Source organism: Brienomyrus brachyistius, chromosome 10 (assembly GCF_023856365.1).
Source record: "Brienomyrus brachyistius isolate T26 chromosome 10, BBRACH_0.4, whole genome shotgun sequence".
In the NCBI taxonomy this organism is placed as follows: domain Eukaryota; kingdom Metazoa; phylum Chordata; class Actinopteri; order Osteoglossiformes; family Mormyridae; genus Brienomyrus; species Brienomyrus brachyistius.
Window position 1 is genome coordinate 26,612,862 of NC_064542.1, and position 21,688 is coordinate 26,634,549.

At 43.0% G+C, this 21,688-nt stretch overlaps 1 protein-coding gene across 5 annotated transcripts in view; it reads left to right on the plus strand.

Moving 5' to 3' along the window:
• Positions 1–3,667: 3,667 nt before the first annotated feature.
• Positions 3,668–21,688, plus strand: part of LOC125750941 (T-cell surface antigen CD2-like) — a 29,590-nt gene continuing 11,569 nt past the window's right edge. The window contains exons 1-6 of one of the 5 annotated variants that reach the window (XR_007400456.1): positions 3,668–3,850; positions 13,074–13,382; positions 13,541–13,795; positions 14,138–14,323; positions 14,475–14,588; positions 14,682–15,128. Coding sequence is in view for 4 of the 5 variants with exons in the window: in XM_049029310.1 (XP_048885267.1) it covers positions 3,802–3,850; positions 13,074–13,382; positions 13,541–13,795; positions 14,138–14,323; positions 14,475–14,588; positions 14,682–14,719 (951 nt within the window). In the remaining variant the exon portion in view is untranslated. The remainder of the gene's footprint in view (positions 3,851–13,073; positions 13,383–13,540; positions 13,796–14,137; positions 14,324–14,474; positions 14,589–14,681; positions 15,129–21,688) is intronic. The other 4 variants (XM_049029311.1, XM_049029310.1, XM_049029312.1 and 1 more) reach the window with 4 other exon arrangements.

A 21,688-nucleotide genomic window follows, 5' to 3' on the forward strand; every position in this document is an offset into this window, starting at 1 on the left:
GCCACTTCTTGTTACATATCAACTCTCTTCTCATTTTTCATTTCCTTCCCAGCAGAATCGCCCAAACCCTCCCATTATCCATCTCTCTTCTATGCTGCCCCCCCAACAACCAACCCCCCCCCCCCCCCCCCCCCCCCAGGCCACGTCCCTCCTATCCTTGCGGTCTACTGAATACGACAGACTGCGGGCAGGAAACCTCATTACAGAGGCAGGAGGGACTTGTCAGGAAGAAATTTAATGGTGTCTCTGCTAGTGCAAGGAGAAAGATTTTACAGCCCTCGGTGGAGACGATAAATAAAAGGAACAGAGAAGAAGGTTTTCATGGAAACCGCCACTCTCTCATTTCTGCTTTTGCCCAGGCCAGGTGCCTCTTGATGGACGTTAATTTCAAAGTCAAAGCACTGATTTGTTGCCTTTTTTGCAGTGATTTTTTTCTCTTTGAATTATAGACACAGACAAACATAAATTCTTTTTAAAATCTGTAGAAATGACAGTTTAACATTTATATTCACCCGCAAACAAGAAAAATGGTCCCATATTTAACAATGATGAAAAGTATGTATTTGCAATATTATTACACTTAAAGAATGATATTTGTTTGTTGTTGTCTGTTATTATATGAAATTGTTTATGTAATTCTAATTAGATTAAGAATAAATAAAAATGTTGTACAATTTTTGTTGGCAAAAATGAGGCGATGGGGCTGCATGATGACATCAGAAGGGTGATTCCCCGTTAGGGGGCATCCAGCGATGACCCCCCCCTCAGCAGCTGTACTCCTGAAGCTGTCACAACTGAAGCTGTCACAACTGAAGCTGAAAGGCTGCTTAGAAGCCAGTACCAGGGCATTCACCTGAGCTTAACGGTTACGGAGATTGGGGAAGTTTATACATGCCAATCGTACACCCTGCTTAATAATTACACTTGTACAAAGTATGCCTACAATACACATATACTGTATACAGGCGGTGCTCAGGTTAAGAACCTCTGACTTCCTGAAAAGTTGCACTTCACGAATGCACTGTAATAAAGCCTATAATGTAAAAAATTCGAGTTAAATACAATGGTTCATAATATGAAATATACGCACTACTTTGACGCTCGTTATAACATTGCACGGCTTCAGCGGTTCCAAGTTCAGTACGGTACCATAAGTAATTGCTTTTGCTATTCCTGTATTAGTATTTTTTTGACTTGCCTACAAATTCAACTTAAAGACAGACTTGGGGAACGGATCTGGTGTGTAATCTGTATAGATGTGTATCTGGCCTTGCGCCCGTAGCTTCCGGGACAGACTCCAGACCCCCCTCCCGTGACCCTGAATAGGACACGTGGTCACAGAAAACGGACGGATGGATTTGCATCTGTGCCGTATATAGAGCTTGTTTATATGCATGAACTTCTCCACAGTGCACACGAAGGGGTGTGCGTGTGTGCGGATCACGAGAGTGTGCATGAGGGAGGCGGTGGTGTGTATGTGTTTGGATTTCTACAGTATGTGAGGGGGTGTGCACTGCTACAGCAAATATAATCTGGCAGGCAGTAATTAAACGCGGGGACCTCTCCACTATCTCCTTCCACAGGCGTGCAGAAGTGACGCACGAAATCCGGCAGCGAGAGGGTGAGTCATCAGCCTCTGGGGAGCAGAATCTCCCCTCCTCCCCTCCTCCCCCCGTTCTCCTCCCACTCTCTCTCGCACTTACTGTTTCAGCAACAAAGCAGATACTTACCCTAGATTAAGGAAACTAGTCCCCCGGGATGAAACAGCTCAGGCACATAGACCTAAACCTCGACTCCAGCATTGTGTTTATTCCTGATAAAACCGAAAAGCCACGTTGTATTTCCTATTGTATCAAAAAGTGTATAAAGGGCGAATGTTGCATGTTTATATTTAGAATAAAATCAATGAAGGAAAACAATTCTAATCCAGCATCAGTAAAATCATCAAACAGGACTGCAGCACATGATTGCTTTGGGTTGGGGTGGGTTTTTACGGATCTTTTCAAGGAGGGTTGGAGGGCTTTGATGTAAGTGGCCATTATTGCTGATCTGCTTCTGAAGGCCCCCGGGAGGTTTGAGAGGAGTCAGCAGTCAGTGGTCCCTCATGCCGCGTGGCGGCTGGATGTATGACACAGACAGGCAGTGGAAACCCTGCCGTAGTTACTTCCTCCTCCCACGCTTCAGATGGGGGTGGGGTGGGGTGGGGGGGGGTGAGCATGTGGGAGGAACGGCTGCCCCATGGTGCAGCATTATCTGGTCCAATAGCAGCAACACTGGCGTGCTCCTCCGTATGTGATGCACATTCGGCACCAAGAAAGTTCTCCTGAGCCCACAGATGTATTGATATGCTGCTGGCTTCAAGTGGGCCTGCATAAGCAGCTTACTTCGCCCTTGCGATGTGAGGACCTGCCGCTGAATGTGCAGTACGCTCTCTCGCTCATTATGGTACGCCCCGGCACTCCAGGCGCTGGCCCCCACGCCTCCCACGCCGCCCACGGGTCCCGGACTCCAGCGCAGCTCAGCTTAACTCTCTGCTTCATGATGATTATTTGTCTCCTACTTTTTCATATCCATACTTCTCTCTTTTTTTTTTTTTTTTTTTATTTTCACTTGAATCAGCATGTCAACACACAGCATAAAGAACAGTTTCCAGGGAACTGAATCGTGCAGTTTCCAGTCACAGAGGGCCTCAAGACTGATGAGAATGCAAAAACACAGCTGGTCAAAAGTAGCAGAACAGCCTCATTTTTCCAATTTTACTGAAATTTAAGCAAGTGAATGACTTGAAATGGTATAAAGGCTAGCAGTAAACTGATAGAGGTTAACAAACAGTTTTGGTTGCTGAAAGCTAAGAAATAATGCAAATTTCACAAATTTGAAGAAAATACATGAAACATTTTTGGCCGCGCGCCTCGTAGGCGGAGCCTGCATGTCTGTTATAGCGAACATAATTACAGCTGGATATCACCGGCACGCCACGCGCCTTGTGGGTGGAGCCTGCATGTCTGTTATAGCAGAACAAAACTACAGCTAAAAGCGGCCCTGGGGGGCAAATTGTTTGTCCGTTATAAGAGAAATTCTGTTATATGTAAGTCCGCTATATCCGATGCTTTTTCTGCATGTTCTTAAAGGTGCACGGCCGGGATCAGCACACCTTGTCCGTTATAGACGATATTCTGTTATAAGCGAGTCCACTATAACGGGATTTTACTGTACACCAATTGCGTTAAAACAGATTCACGGTATGATTGTGTGTTACGGCAAGACAGACCTTTTGAACTGTTTCTGTTATTATTTGACGAATAACTATCATCTTAAATTTTTAAATCTGCAAGTCTTTTGAATATATTTTAACTATACATTTCTGCCGTAGTCGACTTCATTAAACTGTCAGTTGGTTGTGGTCGAAATACAATAATCTTTCATCAAACATAAAGCATCTATGATCACCGAAACACTTTATACCACTGACAGTCCTGGCAGGTAGGTCTACACGTCATAAACGTTACTGCACACACTTTAAGCATTGGGGGCTTAGTGTGTCAAAAGACAAACCCAATTTTGCGTTGCACGTCCTCTGTGAGAACAAGACTTCTCACAAGGCGTTTAATGCCAAGCATAGCTGTGTATCGTTTTCTGCACTGTTGCTTAATAATTCCCTCAATAAGACTTCCTCTTTTTCAGAAAGTGTGAGGTTTTGCAAACAGTTAATTTCATCGCTTCAGCTTTATACTTGCGAGTAAGCGCATCACTTCACTTGATACTGTACATCGCTTGACTCCTCGACTCTTGATCTGTGGAATGTCTACTATTTTAGGACTGTTCTTAATAATGACAGCAGCAGTACATGGTAAGCAGCTTGTAACAGTTATTGAACTATGGGTTGTGACATCGGATTACAAGGTTAATATACTTACAGTGCTAACAGGAAGTCTTGGGACGCTTGCTTAATGAAAAAGTTTATCATCTGCACATATGTTTTGTACATTTTGACATTTTCTTTTTATTACGAGTCATAATTTTTTTAATGACTTTTACTTAAAACTACTATATAATGTGATACGTATTTTTAACGATTAAATTCATGAACTCAAGAGCTGACTATGAAATCTGATATACATCCACTTTTAACAAATATTTACACATTGGAAACAACCAGTAGTTTTAAGTTTAACATTTATTTCAAGTAGTAATACATTGAAACCCAAATTATAGTTCCGAATTAAAAAAGTTCATTGACAATCAGTCTAATTAAATGATTTTTAATTAGTAACACCTTTGCTATAACATAAAACACCAAACATTAATGTTTTCTATTCCTTTGGGATCCTATGAATACAATTGCAACTAATAGCAAATTGGCAAGAACAGCACTGAATGAGTCAAACAAATATGACTTGACCTCTATTATGAAGCCAAAATTTCAACTGAACTAATCAAGTGTCCCATGCCTTTCTGTGAACACTGATAATTTCTGTAAACACTTTAAATATTTTCTTTGACTTTTATACAGTACTGTATATCTCCAAATATATTTTCTGGAGAACAGATGAAATTCTTGTCTTTATTGCATTACTGTTAATTTACTTATGTTAAATTGTGTCTTTTTTAGGCAAATATACATTTACTAGACAAATAAATTTAAGCATTTTCTTTGAGTGCCTAAGACTTTGGAACAAGACTGTACATGTAGTGCTCTATTCATGTAATATATGCCCTCGGCCTTTCATGGTGGTTTGTTCAGTACAGGGTAATATGGTCCTAGAATCTATCCCAGGAATACTGGGTAACAAAGTACCTTGAATGGTAACAACTACACACTCTTTGCCCAGCCAGAACTGTCCATCACAAAATGCTCAATTCAAAATGCACTGAATCATGCCACCAATGCTAATATCTCCTTATGGGAAAGTTTGTACAGTCAGGAATTTGAACTACAAAAAGTCCCTGAGAGGAAACAGTAGTTTTTTTCAGGAGAGTGAGAAGAAAAAGATGATTATTTCCCAGGCAAACAGCTTGACGTTTGGGTCCATCAGAAAGAACAGGTGGAAATGAACATGAGCAGTGAGACAGACAGTGGCCGGGTCCGCAGACTCTTACGGTGGTTATTTAAATATATAACGAATGCACTTTTCAAAGGAAATATCCATCCATCCATCCATCCATTTTCCAAACCGCTTATCCTACTGGGTCGCGGGGGGTCCGGAGCCTATCCCAGAAGCTATGGGCACAAGGCAGGGAACAACCCAGGACAGGGAGCCAGCCCATCGCAGGGCACACTCACACACCATTCACACACACAAGCAATGTAGCAACTCCAATCAGCCTCAGCATGTTTTTGGACTGTGGGGGGAAACCGGAGTACATGCTGAGTACATCCAAAAACATGCTGAGGCTAATTGGAGTCGCTAAATTGCCCATAGGTGTGCATGTGTGAGTGTGTCTTGTGATGGGCTGGCTCCCTGTCCTGGGATGGATGGATGGATGGATCCATGGACATTGGCTATGGTACGAGGCAGGAGCCAATCAGGTGTTGCAGAGTGCACATTTTAGGCAGTCCAGTTCACTTAAATTGCATGTTTTTGCACAGGATCCACCAAAAAGCTACTCACACATGGGGTAAACATCCAAACTGGATGCACGCGAATCGCCGCTGTGCGGGAACAGCCTCTCCCAGTGCACCACCATGCCGCCCTCGACTTGTACAATGTGTGATGTTAATTTCAACATGGAATTTCACGCACATGCAATTGCCACATTGCAAGGACCGCAGTTGGCTGCTCAGTGGAGACCATCAATAAGTTGCACTAAATCATTGTTACTAAGCCATGGAAAACAAACTTTAGCAAATATATTTGCAATTTCAGTGGTGGTTCCTTTTCTACATTATCTAGGATAGGCCAAAACTTGTAAAAATCTGGCTAAAGATTACTGCTGCTGCTTCTGTGTGAATTCTTCAAGCACTCTGCGATAATCATTGTCATCCATGCTATTGGGCTAACTTATAGACTGTCTGGCGTGTTTGTGAGAAATCAAACAAAAGTGAATGAAGAGGAGAAAAGCGAACAAAAACTACTTACTGGTTCTGTATGCCACAGAGACGATATTGAGCAAAAGCAAGCGATTTTCACGGCTTTGACAGACTCTGCTGGCAGAAAGTATTCTATTTGGCTACATGGATCATTTTCAACTCCCAAATTTCACAAAAAAACTTTCAAATATTGCAAGGTGAACTTTTTCCAGTGTTTCCAGCCCTACGGTAGGCAAACAAACCAGTTTGAGTGGGAGCGGACTAACTTCTCTGAGGGGCCTAGGCAGACATGGGTAGGGGGTCACCTAAGTGAGCCATCTGAGCTATTTTTTGGAGATGAAAGTGAAATGAGAGATAGTTGCTCACATTGATATCATGTTAGTTTTAAGGAAGTATTAAGTCTAATAGAAAAAAATACAATTATTTCCCAGCCATCTGCACAGACTCAGACAAGGAAACTTCATGTCGTTTTCTGGTGCGTAAAAACAGGAAGAGAAATTAGTTTCATCTTTTCACCTCACTATTAATATCTGTAGTTTATACAAGTGCAATGAATGTGAGGAAAAGAGTCTGCGTCGAATTTCTTGTTTCATTTGCAAATGCAAAACAACATTCAGAGCTGCCTTTGAAATCTGATATACATCCACTGTTAACAAATATATCAGTGTTAATTTATATTTCCTATAAGACTATGATTATCTATAAGACCTCAGTGTTTTCCTGGAGGTACTAGGAGTTTATGTCAAAATATGGTTATATATCGTTAGCAAATTAGTGCCAAAAATCATAATTATATGTAATTGCAGCTTTGTTAATATTTCCTTTATATATATATATATATATATATATATATATATATATATATATATATATATATATATATATATATATATACACATATTTCTTTTGTAGCTCTTCCATATTTGTAGAAAAACGTACCTAATGAACAAAATATGTACATTTCACTTCTTCTGGATCCTTCCAAGCAGTCAGCTGGACAGGACGGCCCTGTGTGGGGTGATACCATGTTCGTGAAACAAGGCTGAACCCTGAGCAAAGTTCACTCCTCTAGTTCATACAGCTCCTTGACCCAGTACTTCTGGGTTGAGGTGAGATCATGGAAACCGTCGCCATCATTTCCGGTAACAACCACAGCGTTTGTGGTGTAACGCCTCATGACAAACTTCCTACTCCAGCGAGACCAGTAGCAATTTATGCAACAAGGATGGAATTTTGGGGAAATGTTCCCTTTACTGTGGTGAACCCAGCACTTTTTGAACCTTCTGTCTTTATCTTTTGGGAAGAGCCAGAACTTGTCAAGGTATGGGAGAACTGTGATAAACCTACTGTGACCATCTACCATAATTTCTGGAGTAGGCGAGACAGAAGATTCTGTGATGATTCAGAGCCAGATGTGTTACACTCACCTCATGACAAACTGTCTACTCTGGTAAAATTAGTATCTGTAGTTGATGAAATAAGGATTTACTATTGAGATTGTACAATAAACGTTTTTCCTCATCTTAAAGACAAAGATTAACAACATTCCTGCACTTCCTGTTTTACTTTTAGTTCATTTGCCAGAAGACAATATAGTCTTCATGCTTTGGATTGTGTTATGGTTTCTAGCTGACAGGTATCGTTCCCAGAATGTTAGTCAATGTTATGTGAATTTCTTCTCAAAGTTGCCAGAGAATGTTCTTACTGCAACATTAATGGAACTTTAGGAACAGGTGTATATAATCAACCACCTCGCCATGCAGTCAGGTTTACAAACATTTGTGAAAGAATGGGTCATTCTGGGGGCGGCATGGTGGTGCAGTGGTTAGCACTGTTGCCTCACTCCTCTGGGACCCGGGTTCGAGTCTCCGCCTGGGTCACATGTGTGTGGAGTTTGCATGTTCTCCCCATGTTGTCGTGGGGTTTCCTCCGGGTACTCCGGTTTCCCCCCACAGAGGCTAATTAGAGTTGCCCGTAGGTGTGCATGTGTGAGTGAATGGTGTGTGAGTGTGCCCTGTGATGGGCTGGCCCCCCATCCGGGGTTGTTCCCTACCTCATGCCCATTGCTTCCGGGATAGGCTCCGGACCCCCCCGCAACCCACTAGGATAAGCGCTTTGGAAAATGGATGGATGGGTCATTCTGAAGAGCTCAGTGAATTCAAGCGTGGTGCTTCTCATCGGATGCCACCGTTGCAATAAGTCCCTGCTGGATATTCCATGATCAACTGTAAGTGATATTATTGCAAAGTGGAAGCATTGAGGAGCAACAGAAACTCAGATCATGTAAATCAAGAGTGGGCTTGCTGAGCGCTGAGGTGGATAGTGCATAACTACTCGCCTACGCTCTGTTGTCTCTGAGAGATTCAGACTTCCTCTTGCATTAACCCCAACACAAAAACTGTGCACTGAAGCTTCGTGGAATGGACTCTTATGGCTGAGCAGCTGCATGCAAGTCTCACATCACTAAGCGCAATGGCAAACGTCAGATAGAGCGGAGTACAGCATGTCACCACTGGGCTCTGGAGCAGCGGAAATGTGTTCTGTGGAGTGACGAATCACACGTCTCTGGCAGTCTGATGGACGAGTTTGGGTTTAGCAGATGCTAGGAGAACGTTACCTGCCTGACTGTATTGGTGTCCATATAGGGTATTTACACAATTTCCTCTTTTAAAAATGGAATCTTGTAAATGTGTGTATGTGCTCATTGAGCCTGAGAGCTTGCCCAGCTGCTGCAATTAATAACCATAAATGATCAATACAAATGAACTGTATATTTTTATAATATGCAAATCATGCCTTTTAGCTGCATATTTTTGCTGTGAACCCGGGAAGCACTGGCTGCATGGCATGTGTTTGGCGGCTGTGAAACATGTTGATTTTCATTTCATGTGAAACAATTGATTTTCGATGCTGCCTACGGCCAGCTACAGATTAGGTAAACGGATCGTGACAACATTAGCCAGTTAAAAGATCTGTCGATAGTCATAATGACATCATACCTGCAACATTACTGTACATAACTGACACTGCAGTTTCAGTTTCTCGGTGTGTGTAATACACGTAAAAAATATGTAGAATATTCATTATTTTAATTAATTAATTGATACTTTATTGACCCCCTGTAGGGAAATTATCTTTACGCCTCCCTCAACTTGCTCTTTGTGGAGTAAGTTGACCGCGAAGGTCAGCCACCCGTAGCAGCACCCAGGGAGCTGGGGGTTAAGGGCCTTGCTCAAGGACCCGCAGACATACTGAGGCTGGGTTTGAACCGGCAACCTTCTGATTACAAGGACACAGGCTCAGCCCACTGAGCCACACGCTGAAAATTAACAATTTTGCCAATTGCATGTTATTAAAGGAGAAAGTGGAGGTTGCATGTGTTCTGTATAATCAGAGGAGAAAATTATGTCGGTGAGTTACCAGAACATTAAGTATAGTGCAGTAGTTTTTGAAGATGTGCTCCCTCACTCTGAAGGAGGATAAACAAAAATCATGTGACTGCTTGCTGTTCAAACAAGGTTAACGCTCATGCATCTGGCATCGCTCTCACGCTTTCAGACTCTCATGCTCATACAAGACATCATACAGCAAATCTATATTGCTCCATTATTAACCTAAAATTAGCTACATCAGAAGCACATGTGAATGAGCATGCAGACTTGTTTAGAAGCAAAAATCTCACTCCAGCCAGCTGACCGAAGTTGCCAGTCCTGTGGTTAAAACTGGTCAACTTCATAGTCTTGACTTATCTAAATCAAATGTTATTGATGACCATTACTTGTAGAAAGATGAGGTAGAAGCTGCAGGGCTGCTGTAGCAGCAAAGTGAGTGACGACTAGAGACGCGTGGATCGGCGCCGCAGCGGTTCTACGCCACAGTCGCAACATAAACGCCGCGTAGTCAGCAAGTTAGAGGCTTTCTGACTTAAAACACATCAAAAATAATCTCCCAAGCTCAGAGCAGCCACCCCTCCAGTAAATGATGGTATGTTCCACTTTCACATTTTCTCTCCTTCCTTTCAGTACCATATTGTGCATACAGTACACATCACACACACGTCTCATGTACGGTGCATCCATCCATCCATTTTCCAAACCGCTTATCCTACAGGGTCGCGGGGGTCTGGAGCCTATCCCCCGGGAGCAATGGGCACGAGGCAGGGAACAACCCAGGATGGGGGGCCAGCCCATCGCAGGGCACACTCACACACCATTCACTCTCACATGCACACCTACGGGTAATTTAGCAAGTCCAATTAGCCTCAGCATGTTTTTGGACTGTGGGGGGAAACCGGAGTACCCGGAGGAAACCCCACGACAACATGGGGAGAACATGCCAACTCCACACACATGTGACCCAGGCGGAGACTCGAACCCGGGACACAGAGGTGTAAGGCAACAGTGCTAAGCACTGCACCACCATGCTGCCCCTATGTATGGTGCATTAATGTTAAAATGTGATGTTCTACAGTACATTAACAATTATCAACATCAATAATCAACAATTAATGTACACATTTTCACATTATACCATCTCTCTGCATCTCTGTGGTACGGCTGGGTGACATAAAAAGAAAAATTAATAAAAAAAAATATCTGAACACAACCACACACACACACACACACACACACACACACGCATCACTTAATTTCTTTTAGCTAAAAGTCTGAAAATAAAACGTGAAACAAAACACATACAGATAATCTGCTAAACAGCCAGTGTTACAACTTGCCGATGGGTTGGCGGTGTTGCTGATTAGCTTTGTTCATCACTGTTTTTTAATCTCTGTGGACACTAAGCAGCTTGTTGGACTTATGCTAACTATGCACTAGGATTCTTTGGAATAATCTTTTATGTGTGTGTTTTCTCCTAGCAGTTTGGGGTGAGAGTTGTAAAATAGGTGGATCACTTATAAACAAACTGCTGATTGTTGCATTGAGGCTCGATGTGGTCACGGACACCCAGGGCTCATCGGTACGCATTGGCAGCGAAGGTCAGCCTGTCTGCTCCAACGCCACAGGAAAGTTACTGTAGCACAAAATGCTGAAAAAGTTGATGCTGGCTGTGATAAGAAAGGTGTCAGGACACACAGCGCATTGCAGCTTGCCTTGTATGGGGCTCCATAGCCACTGAGGTCTTAATACCTCAAAAGCCCATAAGTGTGCTTAGAACAGACATGTGAGCGTCTGAACTGGATCACTGAGCAATGGTGGCCTGGTCTGATGAGTCATGCTTTCTGTTAAACCATGTGGACGGCTGGGTGCGTGTGCATCATGTACCTGGGGAAGTGATGGCACCAGGAAGCACTATGGGAAGAAGGCGAGCCGGCAGAGACAATGTGATGCTCTGGCCGATGTTCTTCTGGGAAACCTTGGGTCCTGGTATCCATGTGGATGTTACTTTGACACGTTGACCATCCGTTCACCGCAGGAAAACTGCATGGAAATGCACATATACTCACTGACCACTATTACCAGGTTGAACTCCCTTCTGCCTTCAGAACTGCCTTATTTCTGCGTGACAAAGATTCAGTAAAGTGCTTGAAAGATTCCTCAAAAGCCCCATGCCTGCACCTTCATGACGTGAATACTCATACCAGCCTACTGGCACCAACATCCATGCCACGTCCAAAGGCACTTAAATCACCTCTCTTCCTCATTCTGATATTCGATGTCAACCTTAACTGAACCTGCTGACCAGTATCTGCACGATTTTATACAGTATATTGTGCTACTGACATGTGATTGACTGATTAGATATTTGCTTCAATGAGCAGTGAACAGGTGTACCTAATAAAGTGGCCAGTGTGAGTGCAAATCTACAGTGTGTTACATTTGAAATCAGGTGTAGCAGTTGTTCAAATAAATTAGACAAATTTTAATCAAATAAAATTAAAATTTACTGATCTCAGGTGATCATCACTAAATAATCATGGACTGGGCAGTGGTGGCTTAATGGTTAGGGAATTTAATTGTATTTGAAAGATTGTTGGTTCGGATCAGCGACCAGCAAGGCACCACTGAGGTACCCTGAGCAAGGTACCACCCCCAAGCACTGCTCCCCCACCCCCAAGCACTTCTCCCCAGGCGCTGAATTAGCTGCTCCCTGCTATGTCACGATGTCACATATGGGTTAAATGCAGAGGACAGATTTCGTTGTTGTGCACAGTGTGCTGTGGTGTGTCAACAATGATCACTGATCGCTAAACTCAAAATTCAATTCAAATGGTACTATCTGTGAAGGTACTGTATCTGCCAGGGAATATTAGAATGTCTAACCAGAGAGGAATTTCCACTTCTATGTCAAACGCCTCTTGCTGATGCAAGCCGGGTCCTGCCCATCAAACCCGGATTTCTGTCAGCCAATCCGCTGGTAGGTTTAGTTCCACAGATTAGTTGCTACAGTGACTGACTGACACTAAGTCTACTCCCAGTTTCTGGAACAGCCTGGGAAAGCAAGATGTTTTTTAGTTAACGGAACAACTTGTCCGATTTAAAGCAGTTTGTGCTAAATGTAACTTAATGAAGATAAAGTTCTTGTACCAGTTAAGCCAGAAACCCAGATTTCTGAAACAAGCTTCAGGATCATGCTGTTACTCAGGATTTCACGCTAATCCCGCTTTAATGCCTCCTAGATTAAGAACAAGAAATATAGAAAAGCATACAGGAGACACACAGGAAACAAAACACTCAGTATGAGAGGACATTCAATAGGCTCAGTAGTGAGGCTGACTGCTGTAGATGCCTGATAAATACTCTCACCACAGTGATCGAGCATTCCTCTCTGTTTAGAGATATCAGCTTGCTAATTAATTCTCACAATCAGTTTGTTCATAATCAATTTGTCCTGGTGTTATAATTGCTATAAGCTTGAGTAATTTTTTATTTCAAAAAATCTTTGACAGAGAGGATTTTATTGCCTGTGTCCTCTGATTAGCTGAGGTGTTTTGCAAACTGCTACATAGTGACTGATTTTGGGATCAGCAGGAAGTTTATGTTCTTCAAAATAATTGAGAATCCTTTATCTTTTCTGACACTTCCAGGTTCTGCAGGGTCAGACAGCGACAATAAAACACATCATGTAGCTCTGGGACGACCTGCGTTTATACAGCTGATAAATGGAGCCGGTGGCTATCAGCTAACGCTCAAAAAGGATGGAAATAATATTTTCATTTTTAAAAAGGACAAAACTATTTTTCACGAAAAATGGGAATCTCAGTTTAATTTTTATACGAACGGCACCTTGATGATCATCAAGGCAGAAAGAAGCCTTTCTGGCATTTATACTTTGGAAATATTTGACTCAGACGGAAAGGCTTTACCAAGTGAAAGATTCCTCTTGACCATTGAAGGTAAGTTAGATATTTATCCTTGTGTAACTATGTCTAATACTTACAGACTCTCTTTGTCTACTCGGTGTATCTGACTCCTGGCCGCCATCTCACTGATGAGTATCTGCGTGGTACTAACTCAGAGCAGTCACCCTGACACTGCGAGCTTCTCCCCCCAGAGCCTGTGACCCCCCCAGCTCTGTCTTCAGTCTGCCTGCCCCACGGAGAGCTGAGGGTGTCCTGCTCCTCAGCGGGGGATAATCCCCAGTACTCCTGGCTTCTGGATGGTTTGTTCCTGAATAACTCCAGGCCCGTTTATGACGATGGGAAAGGGGCCATCATTCTGGGAAAGAACACGTCCGGAAGCCTCACCTGTACAGCCAAGAATAACGTCAGCGAGGAAAAGGCCGCAGTGACGCTCCCCAACTGCGCAGGTCAATCCAGTGTTACATTACTGCAGGCATGCAGGTCTCTGAATGATCATGCTAAATAAGGGCCCTTTACTGGCACTGAATCAATAATCTGCTACCGAAATGATCTGCAGCAAAATGTACAGTGAGTTTTGTCACTGCGATACAGGAATGGATCTGGAGATACTTTGATCCCAATGGGGAATTAAACTGGGGCAAAAATGAATCCTGTGGACCATTTATTTAGTCATTTTTTCCCCACTACGTGACTGATTAGGTCTAAACGCTTTTCTTCTTAAATAATGACTGAATAATGCATCATTTGATTGGTTAGCATATCTCACTGCATATCATTTGAAACTACAGGACTTGGACCAGTTGTAAACTGCACCTTGACTAATGGTACAGAGATCGCAGTACGAATGAATGCTACAGTGAACCCTTCTCTGTTATATAATATGAAAATATTCTTCACTGTCGATGGGAGAGAGACACTGGCTGCTGTTTGTAATGCGAGTAGCCAGCAAACGGGGGAAAAAAATGATAATCATTGTAAGTGAAAATTATTATTATTATTGTTGTTTTGTTGTTTAGCACTGGCTCTAGTGATTATATGTATCACGTTATTTCATAAGGATACAAAAGATAAATATGTACAGGATATGCTTGCTGGAAAATAATAAGAAAGTGTTTTCTTTTCCAGCAGTTGATATGATGCCGATGCTTTTTGTCGCACTGGGAACAGTGGTCCTACTCCTCATATTGACAGTGGGGCTTTACAGCTACTGCAGGAAGAGACCCCATGTGCAGGCAGAAGGTTAGGAATGAAACAGCTGCATTCACTGCACACTGGAACTTAACAGCTACACATAACTCATATAATAACCTTGACTTGTCTTTGTCCATCTAGAGATCAAACCTGACACTGAAGAAATGACGTACGCCCAGGTCACATTCAACATGAAAAAGAGCAGGAGAGAGCAGAGGGCTGAACCGGAGGTAGTGTACGGGGAGGTCAGGAAATAGTCTGAGCGGCACCTTTGGCACAAAAAGGACGTTATGCATGAAAAAGTGTTTTAATATGCAAAGTGTAGTATTAGTGATGGTCTGAAAGAGCAAAATATGTGCCATGTGAGGAAATTTAATACTTTTTGTTTCCCAATTTTCATTTATAATTTTTTTTTTTTTTTTTTTTAATAAAAAAATTGCAAGGTTTTGCTATTTTATACCAATTACTTGATTTGATGTGGTTTTTGCATCACAGATCAGGTTAATAAAACAAACTGTACTTTATTAACTGCTCTCCTCTTTAATTTTCACCCCGGTTGTCAAAATTGGCCAGTTAATCCCAGCTCAGGTCTCCCCCCACCATAGTGAAATGCCCCCATCGACCTGAGCAGCCTGACGGCCACAGCATACCAACCCTGTAATATGTCCTGTCAGCCACATGTCCTGCTCTCCCAGCTAAAGGTACAATGACCCACGTAGCAGACTTGGTGGAAAGTGCTACAGGCTGGGCTCACTGCCCTGTGGCTGCCCGGCTGACAGCAGACGTGTCTGTAGACCGGTGAGGGGCAGAGGAACACAGCCGGCGAGCCGCCCAGTGCCAGTGCTCTAAGGGCTCCTACTGACCGCTGTGATGTGGCCTGTGGGAGATCAAACTGGGATCCCGGCTGTAGGAGGCCCCCTGCTGGTGAGAGGCAGAGTAACGCGGCTGGCCGAGCCGCCCAGTGCCAGTGCTCTAAGGGCTCCTACTGACCGCTGATGTGGCCTGTGGGAGATCAAACTGGGATCCCGGCTGTAGGAGGCCCCTGCTTTGCTGCACCTGCCACTAGGAATACCCCCTGATTTCAGCATTTTTGTATTTTGTATATTTTTTATTTTATATTTTTTGTATTATGCGTTATATTCCTTTATGTTCGCTTAATCATTGTATGTTTAATTTTCTAAGAACCGATAACTGAACTATGATTGAAGACCAAGCACAATTGTATAGGTGTCTGGTTTGAATCATATTGCCGAGACAAACTTGCATTTTTATTCAAACTAAAGCTATTATTTAGGAAATAAAGACAAGCTGGTAAAATATCCTGGAAAAAAGGGGTTATAGTTTTGATGATCAACAATCATTGTTGACACACAACAACAAAATGTGTCCCCTGCATTTAACCTATATGTGACATCATGACATAGCAGGGGGCAGCTAATTCAGCGCCTGGGGAGCAGTGCTTGGGGCGGCACCTTACTCATGGTACCTCAGTGGTGCCTTGCTGATTGGGGATTTGAACCAGCAACCTTCCAATTACAACTGCGCTTCCCTAACCATTAAGCCACCAAAGCCCATAAGTTACAGTGCTAAGTCATAACCATACATGACAATTATGTACAGTCATGTAACAAAATTAGGACTCCCCATAAAATATTTAATTCTTTAGTAAGAAATATCAAAATATCAATATTAAATCTTCTTTCAAATTATATCTGTAGATAAAGGTGATGTAATTGCATCACCTATGCAAAACAAGAAACAAATTCACTTACCATATATCAATTTTTGACATCATCTCGCAAAAAGTTTTGTTAGAAAGTTTTCCCCATGTCCTCCAGTGCAGAATTCCTTAAGCTGTGTGATGTTTGAAGGGTGTCCTGCATGCATTTCAAATCATCCCACAGCATCTCAATAGGATTCAGATCCGGCTTTGACTTGACCATTCCAGAACTTTCCATTTCTTTCTTGTAAGCCATTCCTTGGCAGATGCTCTGGAATGTTTTGGGTCATTGTCATTTGCATGGTCCACCCCCGCTTCACCTTCAACTTCTGGACAGATGTTTTCACATTGTCCTCACGCACCCTCTGCTATGATGAAGAATTCATAGTGGATTCTCTGATGGTGAGTTGGCCGGGTTCTGCTGCAGCAAAGCAGCCCCGATCCATGACATTTCCACCCCCCAGCTTCACAGTTGGTCTGTGGTTCCTTTGCTCAGAAGTTTTCTTTGGTTCACGCCAAACATGTCCTCTGTCACTGCATGCAAATTCAATTTCAGATTCATCCAAATTATATTGTTCCAAAAGTCCCAGTCTTAGTCTAGGTCGTCTCTGGCAAACTTCAGTGCTGCCCAGATGTTTCTTTGACAGCAGGATTTCCTCCTTGCACAGCTACCATGTAAATCAAAGTTGTGCGTCTCTTTCTGATCTAATCTAATTGTAGGAATTTTAAATAGTAATGAATGTGAGGGTGTCCTAACTTTTTCCTCAGTGGAAATTAGCATATTAGTTAATTTCTTTTCGTAAATAAGTGCATTTGTTTCTTGTTTGTACATCCATCCATGCATGTATGGACAGGAAAGACCGAGAATGGATGTTCATAATGTACACATGAAGAAAGAAGAAAATGTAACGGCTCCACAAAGCACACTAAGGTGGTTTGTATATTGCAGGCTCCGTAGTGGATGCTTAGCTAGCAGTTTTCGTTTCGTTTTATGAAACAGTGCGGCTATTTTCAACAAAGCAAACGTCAACCAAATAAACTTTGTAAAAGGCCTTAAGATTTTGTAACAGCAGTATAAACATAAACCAGAACTGTATGAAGGACCATTGCAGCAACTCAATAAGGGGAGTAACATATATTTTATGTGGTACCTTTCACTGTTTAACACATTGATACACTGTGTGTTCTCACTTGATACTGTCATTGTTTGTCCTGCCAACTCAATAAAATGTCTTTAAAAAAAATGTTCAGAAAATGTCTGATTTCTCAGTAGTTTGCTACAAGGAATGTTGACATACTGTACAGTATAGACATAAAGTTGGTTGGTCACAATAGGTTTCTGAATATCCTTTGTGTTTGTTAGGTAATTTCATATGAATTTCATATTTATTTAACATTGTAACGAAACATCACAGGAACCAGGGATCCAAATACAGGGCAACATGATGGGAAGAACCAGGAAATGATGGAAAAGATGGGAGTCATGGTCAGGTACAGGGGGGGGGCTCGAAAAGTGACAAGGTCAGTCCTGGGGGTGCAGGGCAAAGCAGGCACACACGCAGTCATGGGAGGGGAGATAAACGTACCTGCACTAAAAGGGGTATTGGACACACTCACTGGGGAGGGAATGAAGGAGAATCACACATGCAAAACCAGACAGGAGGAGAATCAAACACTCAGGGGAAGAAGCCGGGGGTAAAAGAACGCTCACAATGTGGGAACCGACTAGATTGGTTTAAATAACCCTAATTATTAACTAACAATTAACTAGTTGGCAGTATTTCAGCAAGGAAGACTGGGTGAGAGGGCGTGGCCATTGTTAGGGGGCATGGCCCAAGTGAGGGGCATGACCATGATTGATGTACGTGGCCACAGTGAGGGGCATGGTCATGGTTAGGGGCGTGGCCGCAGCGAGGGGATTGGCCATGGCCAGGGGGCGTGGCCACAGTGAAGGGCATGGCCATGGTTAGGGGGCGTGGCCACAGTGAGGGAATAAAATCCATTCTTATAAATATGTACCGATTCATTTTAAAGAGAATCAGGAACAATGCCCCAATGTTCTTGACTGATCATTTGAATATAGACAGTGTTAGTAATTTATGAAGATGAGGAAAGTCAGTCATCGAATGCGAGTTCCAGTCTGTACCACTAGAGTGATAAGGAAGCAACTGAAGTGCCAGTAGTCAGAGTTTCCATCCTGTCCTCACACTCCAGGTCATCCTTTCACAAATTCACTCACAGCACCTAAACACAATAACTTGTAGGGGGGGCCTTATGGCGTATTAAGAGGGGTAAACAACTGTCCTTAATATGTATTTGAACTGCCTTTCAGTACATGCTGTATGTCTACACTGCATTACATCATATCATCCTTTTGCTGATATCTGAAAGATTACATTTATGGATATCAGATAAGCAACATGTCTGCTATTTGCATTTTTAGCCGCAGTTTTAAGAACAGAAATGTTGCCCCCCCCCCGTCCTGGAGACTTCACGCTACCTACAGGGGTTAGACAGTGAAACTGAAACCAGAATAATTTATTAGCATATTGTATGGCCTCCTTTTGGGTCTAATACTAATTATAAATAATAAATAATACTCAGATCTGATGACTGAAAACTATGGGAGATGTTCAACTTCACTTTCATGTTCATCAAACCGCTCTGTCACCAGTCTTGCAGTGTGTATTGGTGCATTACCATGCCGATACACGGCACCACCTTCAGGGTACAGTGTTTAAATTACTGGATGAACATGGTCCTCCAGAGAGGTCTGATAGTCCTCAGCAGTGATGCGCCCACCTAGAGCCTAGGGAATGCTATGATATCACAGCCCAAACCATCACTGATCCACCCCTGTACTGCACTCTGGGAACGTAACAGTCTGGGTGGTAAGTTTCTCTGGGGCTGCTCCGCACTATAACGATCTCAGATGTAAGAAAGACAGTGATTATGGACTCGGCAAAGAACAATACATGTCTCACATTGTCCCCAGTCCAAGACTTACGCTGCTGGCACCATTGAAACTGACATTTGTCATTGGCACGGGTGACCAAGGGATTGGCGATAGCAGCCCGACCACCATTGTCCCTATTGAGTCCCCAACAAATAGTTTTGGTGTCAACAGGTGTCGAGCTGCACATTTAATTCAGCAGTGAGTTGGGCAGCTGTTTATGTTTTTTGGATACAGTCCAGGTTAGTACAGTGCATCCCATTCAGACAGCTTCCTGTTGCATCCACTGTTACTCCTATTGCATGTGACTCATCCCTCACGGTGGCATGCTGAGATTACACTGGACACCGCGACTCCTGATGCACCACAAAGTTTTGGTGCATCATAGAGGCACCAGCATGAAGCACACCAGCAATCTGTCCTCTTTTGAACTCTGACATGTCTCCCGTTATGTTCTTTGGATTGCAGTATTTAATGTACAGCTGTGCTATTGCTCTGCTGATTCAAGCTTCGCGTTTTGCGTTCATTGATGAAATGTACAAGCTGTGAAGACGGGTCACCAGGCAGCGCATGTGTAGGTGTGAGACCTCAAACTCTATTTTGGCCAGTGTTTGTCAGTTTCATTGCTTCCTTTTTTCACTGGAGTCTGGTGCTAGGCTACCAGTTTTTTTCACTGCCGAGGAAACCAGCACAAAGTAGCCTAGGCGACACAAATGCAGCAAGAGAGTGGTGATCTGCGCTAGGCTGACGGCTAACCTCTACGGGACTGGATTTAACTACCCAATGCACAGAAGTCCAAGACATGGCTAAGTTCCACTTGTTGTCGATTAACACCGTTGCAGCTTCTTGGTACCAACGGAGTGACATAGCCGATTTCTGGTTCCAGTACCTTAACAAAAGAAATACCAAACCTGGTCACAACTGACACAAACATCAGTTGCTCTATCTACGCACATCAACCAAAAAAAACTTTCTTCCTTTTCATTTCGTTTACTCAATATTACTCACAGGGACACCTACTGGCAATTTCTGTAAGTTGTCCCTAATTAAAATAAGTAAGATTTGCTATATTAATTATTTATCAACTAGTTATTACTGCCCCGCGACCCAGTAGGATAAGCGGTTTGGAAAATGGATGGATGGATAGTTATTATTGAATTACACTACATTTATATATATCAATTCAACATAAAACAATATTAATCAAATAATAAAGATACAACACCATTATTCCCAATAGCGCTATTCATGTGGAGGGTAAACAGCATTCTGAGTGGACAGAAGCCTTCATTCTTAGCGGTAAGACTTGAGGAGGAGGTGTATGTATTTACATTAACAACAATCAGTGCACTAACAGTGAAATTGTCTTAAGCCGCTGCTTGTTAGATATAGAGTTTCTGATGCTAAAATGCCGACCGTTCTACTTGTGCAGGGAATGCACAGCTATTAGCAGTACAGCTGTATACGTTCCTCCCAGCGTGAATACAAAAGGCACACAATCCACACTGTATCAGTCGGTGAGCGCGATACAAAATACTATTCCAGACTGTGTTAATATTATCACTGGAGACCTCAATCAGGCCAACCTGAGGGCAGTTCTGCCACATTATTATCAACATGTGGACTTTGCAACCAGGGGAGAAAGTACATTAGACCAGGTTTACACAAACATCAAATGGGCATTTTCGGCTGCATTCCCACCCCCACCTTGGAAATTCGGACCATCTCTCCGTCATGCCAATTCCAAAATATAGGCGAACTGCTAACTAGGGCAAAGTCATCTGTGAAGCGGGTAAGGATTTGGCCAGAGGGAACAACTTCAGCACTTCAGCAAATCTGTTTTGAATGTACAGACTGGACTGTGTTCAGGGAGGCTGCCACCGTCAACCAACACATCAATCTGGGGGAGTATGCTGAGTCTGTCATGGGATTTATAGCCAAATGTGTGGATGATATGACAGTCATCAAAAATATCACTACACGTGCCAAACACAAACCCTGGCTCACAGAAGAGGTGCGGACGCTTCTGAGAGCACAGAATGTTGCCTTCAAGTCTGGGGTCAAAGATGCTCTTAGATCTGTACATGGTCAGTTAAACCGAGGGGTGAAAGCAGCAAAACGTGCTCATGGACTGAAAATCCTGGTTCACTTCACTGCCACAGACGGACCCCAGATGCTTTTGGGAAGGCATGCGGTCAATGGCGATGGCCACCTCCACCACCCTGTGATGACAACACTGGCTTCCTCACTACACTTAACACCCTCTTAAGCAGGTTTGAAGGAAATAACAATATCAAAACATTGAAAGCCCCCCCCCCCAACCAGAATAATGAAATACTCTGTCTTGACCCAGCTGATGTTCGGAGGACACTGCACAGGGTTAACCCATAGAGAGCTGTAGGTCCGGACAACATACAAGAGTACGTACTCAGGGAATGCGCTGACCAACTGACGCATGTTCTTACAGACATTTAC